The 19402-nt window shown below is 46.2% G+C and overlaps 1 protein-coding gene across 1 annotated transcript; it reads left to right on the top strand.

Annotated features, from left to right (window-relative positions):
- Positions 1-361: 361 nt before the first annotated feature.
- On the top strand, positions 362-19293 carry LOC310784555 (collagenase 3-like; the record flags this gene model as incomplete). The annotated part of the gene is made up of 9 exons (XM_083645543.1): positions 362-460; positions 968-1215; positions 1630-1778; positions 2605-2733; positions 2855-3016; positions 16578-16707; positions 16825-17208; positions 18630-18733; positions 19178-19293. 9 exons carry the CDS (start codon positions 362-364, stop codon positions 19285-19287), a joined length of 1515 nt encoding a protein of 504 aa, XP_083501669.1. The 3' UTR covers positions 19288-19293.
- Between the last annotated feature and the right edge of the window lie 109 nt (positions 19294-19402).

The raw sequence follows: 19402 nt of genomic DNA, 5'->3' as shown, positions 1-19402 counted from the left end.
CCTTTGGGGGGCCGGATCTGGCCCCCAGGCCGCATGTTTGACACCCCTGCTCTATATACACTAGAAAATAGTGACCAAAATGTAGTTTTCAAACACTGGTCTACAAACTGGCTATGTTATTACCTAAATAAATAAATAAATAAATAAATAAATAAGAATAAATAAGAATAGAAAATAACAATAAGGATGGACATAAGAAAATGTGTGTGCAACCACAGTGTGCAGGTAAAAAAAAAAAGTGTCCATAAATGGAATAATTACCTCGCTGACTCAAGCAGGTAGTTGCTCAACACGCCCAGTCCTCAGCATACATATAGGAGCTGTCCAGCACAGAAACACAAGTCACACTCGACGAGGAAACATGAAGTCCTTCAATCTGTGCATTCTACTAAGCCTGGCAGTCGCAGTTTACTGTGTGCCGGTATCGCAAGTTACTGTGGAAGATGAACATTTTGCAGAGGTAAGGTCTCCTCACTTTATATTCTCAATGTTTTGCTGTAAAGATGTGTTCAAGGCATGCATTTGAAACTTTCATATGCATTCTGAATGTTATTCTTATAGACAATTGAGGACCTTATGTGACTTTTACTTACTGTCGTTCAGTGGTTCACAAATCTCATTTCAAGGACCCCTAAACTGACACAAATTAGACCACGGACCCCCATTTCATAAGATTTTGTTCCAGGGTCCCCCTGATCATATTTCTGCCTTTAGATGTTTTACTACAGAAAGTGTATGACTAAATATGGATGGAATTATAGTGAAAATAGTGTATTCCCCTTTTTGCTTGGGACCCCCCTGGAACCCCCTCAAGGATCCCTCGGGGTCTCCTGACCCCAATTTGAAAACCACTGCGTAGTTAACATACAATTCATGCAGATCCTTTACCCTTCTTCGTTCATACAATGCATGTCTGGTCTGCAGCTGCTGCATTATCTGACCATCTAACCCTTGTTCTTTCCTGCAGAGCTACCTGAAGAACTTCTTCAACCACACACAGGAGACGGGTCCGGGAGGCAGACGGGGGATCAGCCAGGTGAGCCAGAGGCTCAGCGAGATGCAGCGATTCTTTGGCCTCTACATCACGGGCATGTTGGACGCTGACACCGTGAGCATGATGAAGCAGCCCCGCTGTGGCGTTCCAGATGACAACGTTGCTCGTTTCTCCACATTCGGAAGAAACCTCAAGTGGGAGAAGAACAGCCTTACCTACAGGTGAGTGGTCTAAACCAGTCTTGGTTCTCAAACTTTTTCATGTCAACGACCCCTAAACAGTCACAAATTAGACCATGGAACCCCATTTGATAAGATCTTGTCACAGGAACCCCCATCTGATGTTTGCCTTTAATGTTTTATTACATAAGGTCTATGAAACCCATGACCAAAATAATCATATATTATGTCATTGTGGACACATTATGGATTTAATGATAGTGATGGAATAGTAAAAAAAAAAAAAAAAAAAAAAAAATCTTTGCTGGGGACCCCCTGTAACACCCTCAAGGAGCACTTTGAGAACCACTGTTCTAAACAGAGCACAAGAGAGAGGCGGAGAGAAGTACATTTTAGACATGACATATAATTGACTGTTTGATTCTATATTTCACTGTTGTTCTGTCCTATACGTAGGATTGAGAACTACACCCCTGACATGTCCATGGCTGAGGTAGATGACTCCATATATAGAGCTCTGCAGGTCTGGGCCAAAGTCACTCCCCTGAGATTCACAAGAGTTTATAGTGGCACAGCTGACATCATGATCTCCTTTGGCCGCCAATGTAAGTACAAAATAACTTTCCGCTTGTCCCATCAAAGTCACAGTTTTATGCCCCAAATAAAAAGCAGTCTATTGGACTATTGACTATTGAGGGTTTGATCTCACAGGACTAGAGTAGTTTTTACTTTTTCGTTTATTAGTTTTAGTTTATTAACACAACAAAAGAATGCAACAGAAGTATAACAAGTGAAACATATTAAGCACTGATGTGCAGGAGAGGCAAGAAACCTGAAGAGCCTTATAGAAAAGCTTCCCCTCGAAATGTGTTTCCTTAAACATAATAATAAAAAGATTAAATATAATAAAACTGAAAAGGGCAAAGAAAATAGTAATAATAATAAATAAAACAAGTAAACACTCAAAGACAGTGTCCTACACACATACAGAGCATATTAGTTATGACAATAGTAGGTGTTTTTTCATGGATAGGCTGGATCCCTTGTTGACATCTTTACTCTACAGTGCATGCTTCAGTGACACTAAGTGGCTTGGAAAAGGAGCATTTACACCAAGGTTACATAACGTATATCACTCACCAAAGAAAAACACAACATTCCTGTTGAGCAACAACATCTTCATGTTAGCTTCATTTCTTGGTTGTTGTTTCCCAAGAAGCACCGAAACGACTATAATCACCATTTCTGTGCCTTGATTTATACTGGAGCAGAGCTGATCAGTCTCAGTTCTAAGATACATTTGGGAAAGCCAGTTCTGTTAGTTGTCACACTAATACATGCAAAACACATCCATTAAATACCGGAAGCTCTTAATTCACTGCTGGACTTCTCTATTTGCACAAGCTGAGGTGATTTTGTTCTTGTTTACAGCACACGGCGATTATTACCCATTTGATGGCCGTGATGGCACCCTTGCCCATGCCTTCGCCCCGTCCCCCGGCATCGGAGGAGACGCCCATTTTGACGACGATGAGTACTTCACCTTCAACTCCAACAGAGGTGAGGTCTTTCACAGTTCTTTCACTAGATCCCAGTGGATTCTCACTGTCGCTGCAATTTGACATGATAATACTCAGCAGAGACGTAACATAACTGTAATTTTGCATTTGCCCCTCTGCAGGCTACGTCCTCTTCATGGTAGCAGCCCACGAGTTTGGCCACTCCCTGGGCTTGTCTCACTCCAATGACCCCGGGGCTCTCATGTACCCCGTGTACAGCTTCAGAAACCCTGACACCTTCCTCCTGCCCCGGGATGACGTCAACGGCATCCAGTCTCTCTATGGTTAGTATAATCACTGCCTGGCTCACTGTAGTCTGTTTACGCAAAACGTTGGGGTTGTGCTACAACCTAGGTTTTACGAGTGAGAACGAGAGCTCTCACTCTAGTGCCATATCGCTGCTACAGCAGCGCCACTGGATGAACTCATTTTTACTCCAAAAATGACGTTTTTTATAAAACCACCCATCCACCAGTAGGTGGCATGGTATGCATGAGAATGGCGCGGCCACCCACTAGCAATTGACGTGATTGCGTCACGTCCGCCCAACTCTCATGCCCCTCACTTCAACTCATCCAGCCCACTGCGCAATCGACGCATCGACGCAGCAAGGCTGGGTAGTGAGAGCTCTCGTTCTCACTCGTAAAACCTGGGTTGTAGCACAACCCTAACGTTTTACTTCGTTTCGAACTCAAGCTCTCACTCTAGTGCCAACTTCAACCGGGCTTGCTGCAGAGAGCACTCCTCAGACCGACCCTGATTGGCATAGGTTAACAACGGACGCATGGCAACTGCCCATGCCCTACCGTGATGCATCGGCGTGACAACGGCACTACCGCCTAGCAGTTGACAGGACCGCACGTCCCTGTGCGAAGGAGATCAGGTCCGCAAACCATGTGTGCTTGGGCCGAAAGGGCGTCACCAAAATGAGCCGCAGGCGTTGTTCCCTCACCCTGTCCAACACCTGTCGAATCAGGGGGATCGCATAGAGCCTGTCCTGGGGCCAAGCGTGCGCCAGCGCGTCGTGGCCCAACGGAGGGCTGTCCTCCTGGACCGAGAACCATAGTGGGCAATGCGTAGCGCGCCGCCATGCGAAGAGATCGACGCAGGCGCGGCCGAACCTGGCCCAAATCTGTTCCACCACCTGAGGGTGGCGGCACCACTCTGTCTGACGCGGGTTGCCCCGAGACCGCAGGTCGGCCCTGAATCTCCGCCGCTAACTGGTTCAGCACCGCGGATCGCACACCGCCCTGTTTGTTCAGGTGGGTGATCGCTGCCGTATTGTCCGAACGGATCAGAACATGGCACCCATGTATCAGCCGTTGGAAGTGAAGCAGAGCCATGCGAATCACTTCCAGCTCCAGTGTTGGGCACGTTACTTTAAAAAAGTAATATATTACATATTACTTGTTACTATTTTCAAAAGTAATATTATTACTTTACTTATTACTCCATGCCAAAAGTAATTCGTTACATACTCGTTATATTACTTTTACGTTACATTCCACACAAATGGCAATAGGCCTTTTTCACTGCATTTTGTGTCTAAAAGGCAGGAGGTAACACAGGTGCACCAAGTTGTTAATTAGGGCTTCCAACTTAAAGTCCATTTAGGTGTTCCAGTGCCGGAGCCCTAATTAGTTAGTTGGTTGCACCTGTGTATACTCAGTCTTCTAGACACAAATGGCCGTTGTGAAAAAGGCCCATCACGTTTTTCTCATCAAAATGCAGACTTTGTGGTGCGAATGTGTGAACTAGGTCTATTATGTGCCGTTCCATTTAAACTAATCGCTTTGCCAGAGCACAGCTTCCTACAAAGATGCTTGATGAAGAGCACACCTGGCTCAAAGTGATGACAAGATGCAATCTTTTAAACAGCTTCTGTTTTATAGAATGCAGTATAATGCACTGCCAATGCAAACTCAATACGTATAGGCTACATCTTTGCGTAACAAGTTTGTGTCACAAATAATAACATTAACCTGACAATAATAACAGCAATGTTTGATGTCCACCAGCTTGTGAGTTTTTACGTTATCTCTGTATTTTAACAGTTTTCCGGTTTCTGTTGTGCTGTCCTCTCGTCTCGTAACGTTAACGTTAGGGAGTTTGAGCTCGTGTTTTTCACAGTGGAAAGAGTGTTAGTAGCCTACCTGTCCTGGACACCGTTTACATTTGACTTTGATGTTCGTGTCACCTTTCTTCCTGACAAAAACAAAGTCATGGGAATATATCCAGCCACGGATTTTCCTCCTTGGCTCAGCAGGGCAGAGCGGGAGGTGTGCTGTGTTGGTGCTCTGAATGTGCTCTGCGGTGACGTCACCTTGTTTTGGGAGCGTTAAAAGCAGGCGCGGACTGCATAATCGGGCACGTCGGGCAAATGCCCGGTGGCCTGGCCTGGCCTGGCCTGAAAAAAATATATATATATATATATTTTTTTTTGGTGCTCGCAGTCAGGCCACTCACTGAACAGCAGGCCAGGCGCCGCCTACTGGTTTACTAGTGGTTTTATTACTTTATTCAGGGTTAAAATGGGTGCATCTCATTGTAAAATTGGACCCGGCCCAAATTGGGCTTCAAACGGCCCAAATTGGGCTTCAAACGGCCCAAATCTGGCTACAAACGACCCAAATTGGGTTTCAAACGGCCCAAATCTGGCTTCAAATGGCCCAAATTGGGCTTCAAACGGCCCAAATTGGGCTTCAAATGGCCCAAATTTTTTGCCGCTGCCCTTCGGACGCCGGCACGCGCGTCGGCCCGTATTGGCCTGGCCTGCTTGGTATGTAATGCCCGGCCTGAATTAGGATCCCAGTCCACCCCTGGTTAAAAGCCATGCTGCTTGTGATCAGTGAATGCCAACTGCGTGTCGTTTTGCAGCGCAGCGGCATCACAGAATGGACTCAACAAAAGATGTAACGAGTTGTTTTATCTTGAAGTAACGGTAATATTATTACTTATATTCTATTAGTAATTCGTTACACTACTCATTACTTGAAAAAGTAATATTATTACAGTAACAAGTAACTAGTAACTCGTTACTTCCCAACACTGTCCAGCTCTAGCACGTTTATATGGCGAAGCTCCTGAGCTCCCCACCGGCTCGAGAGGTAACAGGGGTCCGCCCACCTGACCAGGACACGTCAGAGGAATCCTGCGATAACATTCCCTGGCCGGGTCCAGGCGATGTCTGAGAAACCAGATCTGGAACGGGCGCATGTGTAGCCGTCCCAGCGGGGAAGACGCAAATCCCACTCACGCGGAGGGGAGCCAGGGCTGTCTCCACGCACACAGTGAAGGTCCGTGGGCTCAAGGACATGCCGAACGGCAGGACGCAGAACTCATAAGCTTTTCCCAGGAAGGAGAACCTCAGGTATTTCCTGTGCCCTTGAACCATGGGGACATGGAAGAACGCATCTTTCAGATCCACAGAAGTAAAGAAATCCCCCGGCCTCAACGCATTGAAAAGGTGGGGAAGGGAAAGCATATGGAACGGGAACTTCCTCAGCGTCCCGTTGAGGCGCCGAAGGTCCAGAATCGGACGGATGGAACCGTCCTCCTTGGGTACGGCAAAGTACCTGTGTGATAGAACCCCGAGCGCTCCTCCGCCTTGGGGACAGAGTGTATCGCCCCCTTGGCGAGCAGCGCGGTAACCTCCTCTCGAAGTATGTCCAGGGACCTCCCGTCCGCGGCTGAATCGTGGATCCCGTCGAACGCGGGCGGAGGTCTGGCAAACTGGAGAGCGTAACCCTTCTGGAGGGTGCGCAACAACCATAGGGTCAGAGAACATAGGAGCTTCCAGGCATGAAGCCTGTTGGACAACGATGGTCTCTTGTAACAAGACGGCGCGGAACCGGCGCCTTTGTTGATATATATATTGGGCACCGGGACCTGATCCGATGCCCCGATGGGGGCATAATTTGGGGGGAGCAGGGTGTGAGAGGCTGCATCCACCTGTCACACGGCTAGCTCCGCAGATGCTAGGCATGCCGGGGGAAAGTCCTTCATGCAAACTCCGACTATAGACGCGCCCCCGGGGATGCGCCAGGTCGGGCTGGTCCGCCCGCCGTGTGGCTTTCACAGGCTGGGGGGACTGCGGGGAAGGCCTGCGGGGAAGGCCTCTTTTGAGCCTGAGACCGAAGACGGGCATCGTACGCCATAGGGCTTGCAACTCCACTCGGCGGCCTGAACCGCCGCGGAACACCCTGGAGGCCGCACACGGATCCCATGAAGGCTCCCAGCTGAAGTCAGGCCCTGAGCCCCGACGATGGTGAGCCGGTGTCCGGTGGCGTGTGACGGTGGGCTTGTCCTGGGCGCTACAAACCGAGGCCAGGCCGTGGCCATGGACCAAGGTGAGCTGGGCCCCCTGCCAGGCGCCTGCAGGGGGCGCCCAACGAAAGGAATGGGACCCAAGGAGAGCAACCGAACTCGGGCCCTGGGCACCGAGGACGGTGGGCTTGTCCTTAGAGCTACAAGCCGAAGGCTGGCGCTGAGCCCAGACCTTGGTGAGCTGACGCCCTTGCTGGACGTGGAGCGCCAGCAAGGGGCGGTATGCCTGAAAGAGCGCCCTTGTAGCACTGATGCAGGGGGCTGGGGTGGCTCAGCCTAGGAAATGCCCAGCATAGCTGTGGCCCTGGACATCATCCCATGAAACTGCTTTTGGTAGGGCTCGTAAGCCTCCTCCCTAACGGGTACCTCCCCCTGGGTGGTCTCGATTAGGGGATCATATCTGGGGAATTCGCCCTGCTCTATGAAAGAAGGCATGGGCTCGTTGCCCCACCTAAATTCAGACTGCTCGTCTAGCTCCGACTGGGGCTCTTGGCCCTGTAAGCCCTGAGCAGCAGGGCGTCACCCACGTCAGGCTGGAGAGATTCAACGGACAAGAGGCGTACCACTGGGAGGGATGTCCTCAAGAAAGAGCGAAGCTCTATGACGCAGCACTGCTATCTTGATAATACCGCAGCGGCTGCAAGAACAAGGGTTCAAGAGCGCCTGTGCAGCGTGTTCATGCCCAAGGCAGAAAACGCACCTATCATGCCGGTCGAAATCGGCCCACGTAGCCGTACACAAGGCGCATCCCCTCGCTGACTTTCCCTTATCCATGCTGAGCAAGGAGAGAAAACGCAGGAAGCTCAGTCACTCTGAAGTAGCAAGCTCCCGCAGGCCGCACTCTGTTACAGGGAAGTAGCGTTAAGCAGCTAGCAAACTAGCGCGAACACACAGGCTAAACAGTAAGCAAACCCGGAGGCTAGCGAACATGCACGTGCAACGGTAACGGAAGCGGTAATAGCCTAGCCCGAAGGGAAGGCAGTTAACACAACCTGTTACCCAAGGGAACAAGCATGACTAAGCAAACTAGCTATGCTAGCGTAAGCAAACTGAGAGAAAGCGGCTAACACAAGCCTGTGAGTAGCGAGCTGTCCTAGCTACCGTATTACGCTAAGCTAAATATCTCAGAGCGCTCCCCCAGCCGGGGAGGGAAGCCAGTATTAGCTACACAGCGGTAGCCTACAAGCAGTATGTGCTAACACACACTAAGGCGAAACACTCTTAGGCGAAGAGATGCAGGATCAGGTCCCCGAAGCCTGATGGATATCGCGGCAGAGGGAGGCCCTGTGACGCAGCACCGCCGTGCGAAACAGCGCACCGGCTGCAAGTCGTGCCCTAAGCAGAACACACACCTAGCATGTTGGTCGCCTGACCCCAACGTAGCCTTGCAATGGCGCACCCTCTAGCTTGTTCAACCCTAGCTAAGCAAGAGGGGAAGAAGCTAACGAAGGAAGCTTAGCAACTCTGAAGTGAGCTATAGCAACCTCCAAGCCATACCCTGATGAACAGGGCGAAGACGCCAAGCCTATCGGCTATCTATGGCTAGCGTGAGAGGAGCTTACTAGCTAATCCGTGAATAGCTGCAAGCAAACCCAGTAGGCTAGCGCACGTGCACTGGAGCGTAAGCGGCTATAATGCCTAACCCGAGCGGGAAGGCAAGCTAACACTAGCCTGGGTAAACCCATCCCCCACGTGACCTGCTCTCAGACCTGTTCTCAGTCACTATGGTCTGGTCCCCCGCCTGTGCTAAACGATTTCATGCGGTTGTTGGCCCCCCCCCGATAGACCGCTCCATTACGCAACCGTCATCCAACCAGCTTTGTGCACAGAGCACATGCGCAGTGCAGCAGATGGCGTCATCGCTCTGCGACCTTTGTTGTTAGCAAGCGAGCTAACACTTTTCATTTCAGTACTGCTAGCACGCAAATGGTTACAACCAGCTACAAGAAGAGAGAACATCGCGTGACGGTGGTCAGGGAATGAAAGAGGAACTGTCTACACGGACCCAAACCTCGATCCCTGCTGCAGATGGCCGCAGATCTGGAGAGATATTTGTGGCTGTGAAGAACAGTCATCATCTATACAGCTGCTGCCAACCTGATGAGGAAACAGGCGTGCTTGTTATGCTGGACACTGAATGCCAGACTGCAGACTTCATCCTCCAGTGCTGTTCGCCTCAGGACTTGAAGGCCTAACGTTGTACCATGGACTGTATACATTCTGTGCTAATAATGCTAGCATGCTAACATCCTTTTCACACACACACACTGAATATACCGAAATGCTAGATTTGATCATGGACTTAACGCTAATGTTAATCAAAAACGGCCGCAGTCATAACGGTAAGGTGTGTTTGACCTAATTGAAATATTAACGTTAATGCCCTCACATTTCAGCGTGGTTACAGATAAACCTATTTAACGCTAGCTAGCTACAGTAGATTTTTGGAGGCGTTAATGTGAATGTCATGACGTAGTGAGCGTAGTATTATACTGTATATTATACATAATCCAGATGTAACCTAGCTATAGCTAGACGTTAAGAGGTTAGCGTGAATGCGACTGAGACCTGACATTACTGGCTTGATATCATATTCCAGATGCAACCTAGCTAGATAAGCTCCACACTGCTGTATGAGTAGCTACAATCAAATGTATCAAGCCTTGATATCATATTCCAGATCCAACCTAGCTAGCTAGATGTTAAGAGGTAGGAATATACCGAAATGCTAGACTTGATCGTGGACTTAATGTTAATCAAAAACGGCCACACTCATAACGTTAAGGTGTGTTTGACCTAGCTAGAAATATTAACGTTAATGCCCTCACATTTCAGCGTGGTTACAGATAAACCTATTTAACGCTAGCTAGCTACATTACTGGCTTGATATCATATTCCAGATGCAACCTAGCTAGATAAGCTCCACACGGCTGTATGAGTAGCTACAATCAAATGTATCAAGCCTTGATATCATATTCCAACGTGAATTCAGCTGAGGGGTTCGCTCCAGAACGAGACTGTTGCGTTCAATATTTGTACACGTTACTGTGCAGTAGTTAGTGCAGGCTAGTTAATTGTTGGAAGTAAGGTTTTTTAATTCTGTATATTATACATAATCCAGATGTAACCTAGCTATAGCTAGACGTTAAGAGGTTAGCGTGAATGCGACTGAGACCTGACATTACTGAAGTGAATACAAGTGACCTATATTTTTCAATCCTGTCTTTGAATAAAAGTTGTCCATTGTGTTATACTTGAAAACCATGTCTTTGCTCCCTTATGTGTTCACAATTACAACAAATCTGTATGGTTTATCTGTTGGCATTAAACCGTGGTATTTCCTTGGGTGATATTCCATATTTGTCATTAAACCTAGCTGTTCACATAAATTTGCAATGATGATCGACCACGTGAGATATCACAAGTAGCCTACTTTTATTAAAAAATAAAATGCAAAGAGAGGTTTCCTTCTCTAACTATTGGTGCGTTCACAAAATATTTACACAAGATTTTTTTTATAAATAATAATCAATAACGTGGATAATGATGACATCTGCAGCTGCTGGACGAGAGACAGAAGAAACTACGAACGAAGATTGGAGCAGAGGACATGACTACAGAGAAACTTAACCGACCAGCACTCTGCTTCAATCAATGAATGCTTATAAATAAACCATACACATGAGAATTACCGTTAACGTTACAGCATTTAATAACATAAATATGGTGATATCTGGTGGTCTGAAATTACTCTCTATCTACAGTAGGGTAACTGGCTCCTATTGTGTCTTATTATTGTAACGTTTGAATCAACGTTTCATAACTATAATAGCCTAATGTTACTGTAGCCTGGATGACGTCAGCTAATGCTACCCAGCCTTCCAGCGTTTATCTTCCATAATGCAGTAAATCATAATCACAATGCGAAGACATTAGCTGATCACCACAGAGCTGCACAGACAAGTTTATCAGATAATTTCGCCGTAAAATGTGTCCAGGTGATCAGCTCTGAAGCCCCGGCTTGTATGGTCCGCTAAAATCCGATTTCGATATAGGTGTTATTTTGATCAATATTGTATAGCTGGCTAGACAGAGGAGTTTATCTGGAATCAGTGTGACAAGATCCCTGCTGCTAGCTTGTCTGCCTTTCTGTGTCAGAGTATCTAGCTACATTATCTGCATTACATGCTACACCATGCAAATATATTTCGATATAATTCAAACAATTAGCCCACTGTACTACTGGACTGTGTATTGCTGTGAATAAGTTAGATTTGATTGTGTAAAGTGTTACATGTTATATTTTTAACTGAGCTTTGCAGAATTACCTCAACACAATTGTGTTGTGTATCAGCTTTAAATATCCAATATATACAGCATTAAACAAACGACCAGCAGCATTCAAATGTGCAAAAACGTTATATTTATTGAAATGTGGTGATCTCATGTCACATTACATAATGTTATGCCCAAATGGTCTACTGCCCAGAAGCGTCACTTTACATGTTTGGTAGGGAATTATTTTAATTATGTTAAACCAGCGTTTATCTTCCATAATGCATTAAATCATAATCACAATGCTATGAAGACATTAGCTGATCACCACAGAGCAGCACAGACAAGTTTATCAGATAATTTCGCCATAAAATGTGTCCAGGTGATCAGCTCTGAAGCCCTGGCTTGTATGGTCCGCTAAAATCCGATTTCGATAACGCTAGGTGTTATTTTGATCAACAGACCTCAACCTCAACAGCTGTTTTCACTTGAATTTCCTCACGTAGTTGAATAGCCATATAGCTAGCCAGCTAGTAGCTAGCTCGGGAGCTATGCTTTAGAGAGGCCAAATGCTAACGGCTAGGTAGTGCTAAGCCGCTGCAGCTGTTACACGTCATTGACAAAGACGCACTCTCTGATTGGCCGATCACGGCAGGACTGATGTTGGCAGTCACGCCGTCACTCATTGGCTGCGGGGTGGCTGCGGGTCTGCGCGGGTCTTTCAATCGCCCCAGAAATCATTGTGAATGGGCCGGAGTCTAGACGCTAGTGACTGGGAACTGAGAGAGCAGGTCACGTGGTGGCTGGGTTTACCTAGGCTAAGCTAACACAGCCTGTCTAAACCCAAAGGAAAGCAAGCGTGACTAGTAGCAGACTAGCTAATGCTAGTGTAATGAACTGAGAGACAAGCGCGAACACAAGCCTGTGAAGCAAGCCTCTACCCTGAGTAAACAACACGGGGAAGTGAGTGTAACCGCAAGCTGAAAGCTAGCGGCTAGCGAAGCTAGTCAGTCTCCGAAAGAAAACTCCTCAGCCGAGGAGAAGGTCAATAAAAGCTAGTAGAAGCTATTTGCACAGCAGCAAAGCAACACTTAGCAGACAGAATGACCCAACAATAGGAGGCGAAAACACTCTTAGCTTTCGACGACTTCGATGAAGCTGAAACCGCCACCCGAGGCAAAGAGGACAGGTTCGAAGCCTCGATGCCTGCCCGGGTCTCGTCCGCCGAACGCCTGAAGTTTGGTGGGCTGTTTAGATGGAGTTAGCTTCGGCTAAGAATGCAACTTCAGTTAGCAATATAGGAGCATCATATGAGCGACCAACACAGTGGGCTGGATGAGCGAGAAGTGAGGGGCATGAGAGTTGGGCTAGGGTGACCAGACGTCCCCGATTTTCGGGGACAGTCCCCGATTTCGGTGCTCTTTCCCCGGCTGGAGCTGTCCCCGAAAATGTCCCCGATTTTGGCCACAAAGTCAAATAATAATACTGGCAAGAAACTCGATAACAGAGCATTTGCGGCACCACAAAAGCCTGTCATTGTGCACGTTGTGCAAAGTGCTGCCTGTGTGTGACAGAGTAGATCACAGAGTAGATGTCCTCCCTCTGCCCGTGCCGCTGAGTCTGCTTGCTGCTTTTGCTACCGTCCTTGTTTACCGGACCTCATTCAGCGGGTTATCCATCCCAGTTGTTTTGAATAGTTAAAAGTACAGTAAAACTATCTGGTAAGTAAGTGCAGTAACTAACTCAAAACGTTTTTGCAGAGAAGTCAGTAAAGTTTTTATGTACACCAAACTCCATTGAAAAAAATGACAATTTTTAACATGATTGGCGATGGATCATTGTTATCTAGTCATTAGCCTACTGTTCCCTAAATTGGCCTTCAGCCATCAAAACTTTGATAACCCCTGGTTTAAATTAAACACAATAGGTCATATTTATCTCTAGATTACAATTTTAATCATTAAAATTGCCTTTTAGTATTAACATGACTTGAAAACTTGATACTTGAAACTGGTGAGCGACACCCTAAACTCAAGGAAAGTGTTTACTGAGGTAATAAATCACTACTGTAATGTTTTTGTTTTGTGTAAATAAATTATCCACCAGTTGGTGAGGTCAAAGAGAGAAGTTGCCTCTCTTCCTGCCACTCTACACAATACACCAGTAGCCTATTTCCCATGAATTACCTAGGCCAGGGGTGCCCAATACGTCGATCGCGATCGACGATCGCATGGCATTTTTTTTACTGTTTTTCCACCGTTTCCACTGTTTTTCCACTGTTTTTCCACTGTTTCCACTGTTTTTCCACTGTTTTCCACTGTATACTCGGTGTATATACCTTTCTATCCTCCAATGATCTCCTAGATCCCTTCCAATCAGGCTTCCGACCCCATCATAGCACCGAAACTGCGCTTATCAGAGTTATAAATGACATCCGAATGAACACTGATTCAGGTAAAATCTCAATCTTAATGTTACTAGACCTCAGCGCTGCCTTTGATACGGTTGACCACGAAATTCTATTGGACAGACTGGAAAACTGGGTCGGGCTTTCCGGCACGGTCCTAGAGTGGTTCAGATCTTATCTGCAAGACAGGAACTACTTTGTCTCCATTGGCAACTACACATCTGACCAAACCAAAATGACATGTGGGGTACCCCAAGGATCAATTTTAGGTCCTGTCCTGTTTAACCTTTATATGCTCTCTCTGGGCCTAATTATGCAAAAAAACAAAATAGCTTATCATAGCTATGCAGATGACACCCAACTCTACATAGCCCTCTCATCGGATGACTATGCCCCCATAGAGACACTGTGTCAGTGCCTTGCGCAAATTAATGATTGGATGTGCCAGAATTTTCTCCAACTTAATAAAGACAAAACAGAGATAATTGTCTTCAGCAAAAAAGAAGAACAACTACAGCTCATTCAGAATGCGGCTGCTAGAGTTCTAACAAGAACCAAGAAAGCTGAACACATTACACCAGTTCTCAAATCCCTGCATTGGCTGCCAGTAAATCTTAGAATAGACTTTAAAATTCTGCTAATAGTTTACAAATCTCTCAACGGGTCAGGCCCACACTACATCTCTGAAATGCTTCTACACTATGAACCATCCAGATCCCTGAGATCTTCAGGCACTGGTCTACTAATTGTCCCGAGGACCAAATCAAAACATGGTGAAGCCGCGTTCTCCCACTATGCCTCTCATAACTGGAACAAACTCCCTGAACACATTAGATCTGCCCCTACTCTGCCTATTTTTAAATCCAAGCTAAAGACCTTTATGTTTACTCTTGCTTTTAACTGCTACTAAACTACTGCCTCTCTCGGCCTGTAATTTAAAAAAAAAAAGATTCCTGTACATTTCCAACAAATGGACTGTACATGTAATAATAATACTGAAGAGTGCCTTGTAACTTATTTAACACCTTAAGTGCCATAGCCGAAATAATTCGTCTTACATAATCCAACGCTTAAGTGCCAGAGCCGAGTTTACTCGTCTTAGATAAACATTTTTTTTTTTTGACGGTGGTACATCAATCAACAACTTTTACATCTTCGAGATCACTATTGGAGCAAGATAATGTGTATAATCTATTTTACCGACCCACTAAGTGTTGACAGTGCTCCCCCAGACGACCGAAATCAAAGAAAAAACTGCCGCGGGACCAAGCCGTTCAAGGAAATGCCGTGGCGATTTTACAGTAATCCATTCAAGACTTGTCTTGCCTGAGAGCGGCCGCGCACCGGCAGCAGCACACAGAGAGCGGAGAGCGATTTGCAAAATAGATCATAGGTGAAACACACTTTGAAACACCTCAGAAAGGCCAGAATCAACATCTGCCCATCGCCCACGCATTCCCCGGCCCATCTTGACTCGCACAAGGAGCGTACGCACGCAGGCAAGCAGGCAGGCAGGCACACAGGCAGGCAGCAGCAAAAGCGCTTCTGACACGCCCGCTGTACAGCCAGGAGGAAGGAGGAGAAGACACACGGAGGGAGGAGTTTGAATGAGAGGGGTGTTTCCTGTTGTTATGGAGGAAATTACTGTTCAAAACTATTGTTTAGAATGTCTGACGGTCTTACTGATGCCAAAAATGAATGGTTAAAGTGACTGTTTCACAAAAAGCCATTTATCTCTGAATAAATTTCCAGACGCTGAAACCATGCTGTACTCAACGGCTAATATCTACATAACTACTAACTCTGCAAACTAACTCTTTTAGACAGAGAAAGCACACATTCTATTAGTTATTTTTAGATGATTGGTGATCATGAATTCTTAACAGAAAAGAATCCTCGGCTGTTCTAAAATGAGCCAGAATCGTCAAAAACACCCCTGGCACAACTTACCTACAGGAATGAAAACATGGCTGGCATTCAATGTGTTAAAACAGAAATAATGTTTCATGTTTGTTAATTTGAGTATATATTTTAACTAAAACTGTCGGCTGTGTTTTTTATGTGTTTTTTATATGTGCATTGCTTTGCTGCTTGTTTTTTCGATTATTTTTTTGTAAAGCACCTTGAATTGCCTTGTGTATGAAAGGTGCTATATAAATAAAATTTGACTTGACTTGACTTGACTATATATATATAAATAAATATGTTTGGTAGATCACTTTGACTTGGTCATTTTAAAAGTAGCTCCCAAGCTGAAAAAGTGTGGGCACCCCTGACCTAGGCTGTCTAATTTGTGGTAAATTGTGCCAGATAACTAGTAACCATTGTAAACTGCTTCTTTTTCAATTGTTTCAAAATCACAAAGTTCTTCATAGATCTAGCCTCTTACTTTTGCTCTCAAAGTGCACCAGATTTATGCATTTTACTGTAAAATGTACACAATTTTCTAAAAGACGGGGGGGCACAGCCCCCCCTGGGCCCCCCTAGCGGACCAGAAAATGTCCCCGATTTTCATTTGAGAAATCTGGTCACCTTAAGTTGGGCGGACGTGACGCAATCACGGCGATTGCTAGTGGGTGGCCACGCCATTCTCATGCATACCATGCCACCTACTGGTGGATGGGGGGTATTATAAAAAAGGTCATTTTTGGAGTAAAAATGAGTTCATCCAGTGGCACTGATATGGCAGCGATATGGCGCTAGAGTGAGAGCTTGAGTTCGAAATGAAGTAAAACCTCGATAAAGGTCATGCAAGTTTCATTCTCGAGATTGGGTGTTGTTGCTGAGTGTCGCAGACCTCTCTAAATACTCGATGACTGATGTGATTTGATCTCCAGGTAAGAACGCTAACGAGGATCCCGTTGGGCCTGGACCCGCTCCTCCCACCACCCCCGATGCCTGTGATTCAACCATGGTCCTGGATGCTGTCACCACCCTGCGAGGAGAGATGCTCTTCTTCAAAGATAGGTATGCTACACATTGAATGACCAAGAATGTGAAAGCAGAATTCTTGAGAAGAAGTGGCTGATGGGAGAAGTTGCTGATGTACTAAAGTTGTCATGTGGTGTTGTCTGTTCTTCTCAGCTTCTTCTGGCGTAGCTACCCTCAGAGCAGGATGCCTCAGCAGAGCCTCATCACAAACTTCTGGCCCAGCGCCCCGGTCAACATCGACGCCGCTTATGAGAGCCGCCAATCAGACAGAGTCATGCTCTTTAAAGGCACGGGTTCTCATGATCTTCCTAAATCTGTAACCATTTCAATGGCTGTATTAGTGCTTTGGCTGATAACTCTTTTCCATGTCTCTACAGGTCGCAAAGTCTGGGCGTTCTCTGGCTATGATGCTGTGCGTGGCTATCCCAAAAGAATCACCAGTTTCGGTCTCCCCAGGAGCGTGAAGAAAGTCGATGCAGTCCTCTATGATGAGGAGACTCGCAAGACATTATTCTTTGTCGGCAAACAATACTACAGGTATGTTCAAACCGGTGTTAATTACACCCGACTGTGTTTTTTATACATATATTACCTTTTTTTTTTACAATATACAAACTGAACAAACGGACAGGCTCAGACACAGGAAAAGAAAAGAAAAACAAAAGGAAAAGAACCCCCCCCCAACAATAAAGACACATTCGAATTACACTGTGGTGCTACTAGCGACATAAGCTGTTTATGTGCTTGTAAGAAATATTATACATGGGATCCCACGCAAGAGGGCCACGAGAAACCAACCAGGAGTCACCCGTCGCCCCTAACCTCATTGACGTAGGCTAGAAACGGATCCCACACAGCCGAAAACTTCTTGAGTGAATTGGTCCTCAGGAACCTAAGTCTCCCCATCCGTATAACAGAAGTCATGTCCGTCAACCACAATTGAAAGGAAGGTGGAGAGGGGGATTTCCATTCCTTTAGAAATAGTTTTTTGGCAACAGTTGTCCCCTGTGTTAGAGACTGTTGCACAGCTGTAGGGAAGTTCAGAGAGGACTCCGAGCAGCCGAAGATGGCAAGTTCTGCGTCTGGCTGGAGGGTTATCTTGTAAGCCCTAGAGTACCAATCAAATATTTTGGTCCAGAATCCCGTCAGTGAAAGGCAAGACCAGAGGGCATGAGATAGTGTGCCCTCTGACACTTGACCTGTCACACAGTGGTGAGACAGAAGGGAAGAATGTGTGCAACTTATGCTTGGAATAGTGAAGACGGTGAGCAACTTTAAATTGGATCAGTTGGTGTCTGCTATTGACTGAGCAGAGTTGTACCACAGACATAATCCATTCCCATATAATATTAGATAAATCAATACCGAGTTCCCCCTGCCATGCTTCTCTAATCCTCTCAGTAGACGCCGTGTTGCAGTTGTGAAACAGACATACAAATCTAGAGATAAGATGCTTGGAGTGAGGAGGGCTCAGCATGTTCATTTGGGAGTGCTTCAAAGGTGTGAATCTTGGAACAAATAATTTCTGACTTGCAGGAATCTGAGCCAGTTTGTGTCGGGCAACTCAAACTTCCTCTTCAGTAGATCAAAGGATGCAAAATGATCATCTATGTATAGGTCTTTGATTGGAACTAGACCCTTCTCACTCCAGGCATGGTAATTTTTGTCTGACCATGGAGCCAAAAAGAGTGATTAAACACATAATTGGTGCACGGACAGAAACATCTGGTAGACTCAAAACACTCCTAACTTGGTTCAGAATTCTGACAGTTTTTCACAATGAAACTTAAATTTTGTAAGCACCCAGGCATCTCTCTAACTTAGGAAATAACATGGCTGGGATGGAGGAGTTTGCAATACAGCTGGCCTCCATTTTTAGCCCGACTGTGTTAGGTATTATCTAGGACTTACTGAATCATAGTAAATCAGCCTAATTCATGTCTCTGTATTCCTTACAGTTATGATGAGGCCAGAAGCACTATGGACCGGGGATTCCCCAAACAGGTGGAGCAGACCTTTTCAGGCCTGACCAGCGCGGTGACTGCAGCTTTCCAGTACAGCGGTGAGTGGCATCAAAATCCATCTGAGGTCCATTTGGATAGTGTAGAGGTAAAAGCACTCACCTACCACCGTTTAGACGTGGATTCAATTCCCAGTAGCGGTACTTCCTGCTTGGTCACACGTTCCTACAGACACAATTGGCTGTGTCTGTGGTGGGGAAGCCGGTGGCATGTGAGTCTTGGTCGCTGCAATAGTGCCTCCTCTGGTCGATCTGAGTGCCTGTTCAAGGGGAGGGAAACTTGGAGGAATAGCGTGATCCTGGGTAGAAAATGGCAGAAAGATCTGGAAAACAAACAAACAAAAAACATCCAGGAAATAAGAAGGCATTCACAGCGTTTCAGGCAGAGGAACCCTCTCTGTGCCTTATCAGCCTGTGACCAGCAGCACAGTAACAGTGTGTCTTTGTTCCTCAGCAGCACAGTAACACTGTGTCTTTGTTCCGCAGGCTTTACCTACATCTACAGCGGGCCCTACATGTTCGAGTACAGCCTGAGGAGTGGCAGATTGTACCGCGTGCTGAGGAACAGCTACTTCCTGCGCTGCACTAACTTCTAGACCAGCTGACTACATAAGTCGCTTATACAAAAAACCACTGTGAATGACAATGTAGGTTCCAGAGAGTCCAAATGTCAAATCTAAGTTCTTAGTTATTTGTTACACATATTTATGT

Source organism: Poromitra crassiceps (assembly GCF_964638095.1).
Source record: "Poromitra crassiceps genome assembly, chromosome: 1".
In the NCBI taxonomy this organism is placed as follows: Eukaryota; Metazoa; Chordata; class Actinopteri; order Beryciformes; family Melamphaidae; genus Poromitra; species Poromitra crassiceps.
The sequence above is the reverse complement of the archived record's forward strand: the minus strand, read 5'-3'. Positions and strand labels throughout refer to the sequence as shown.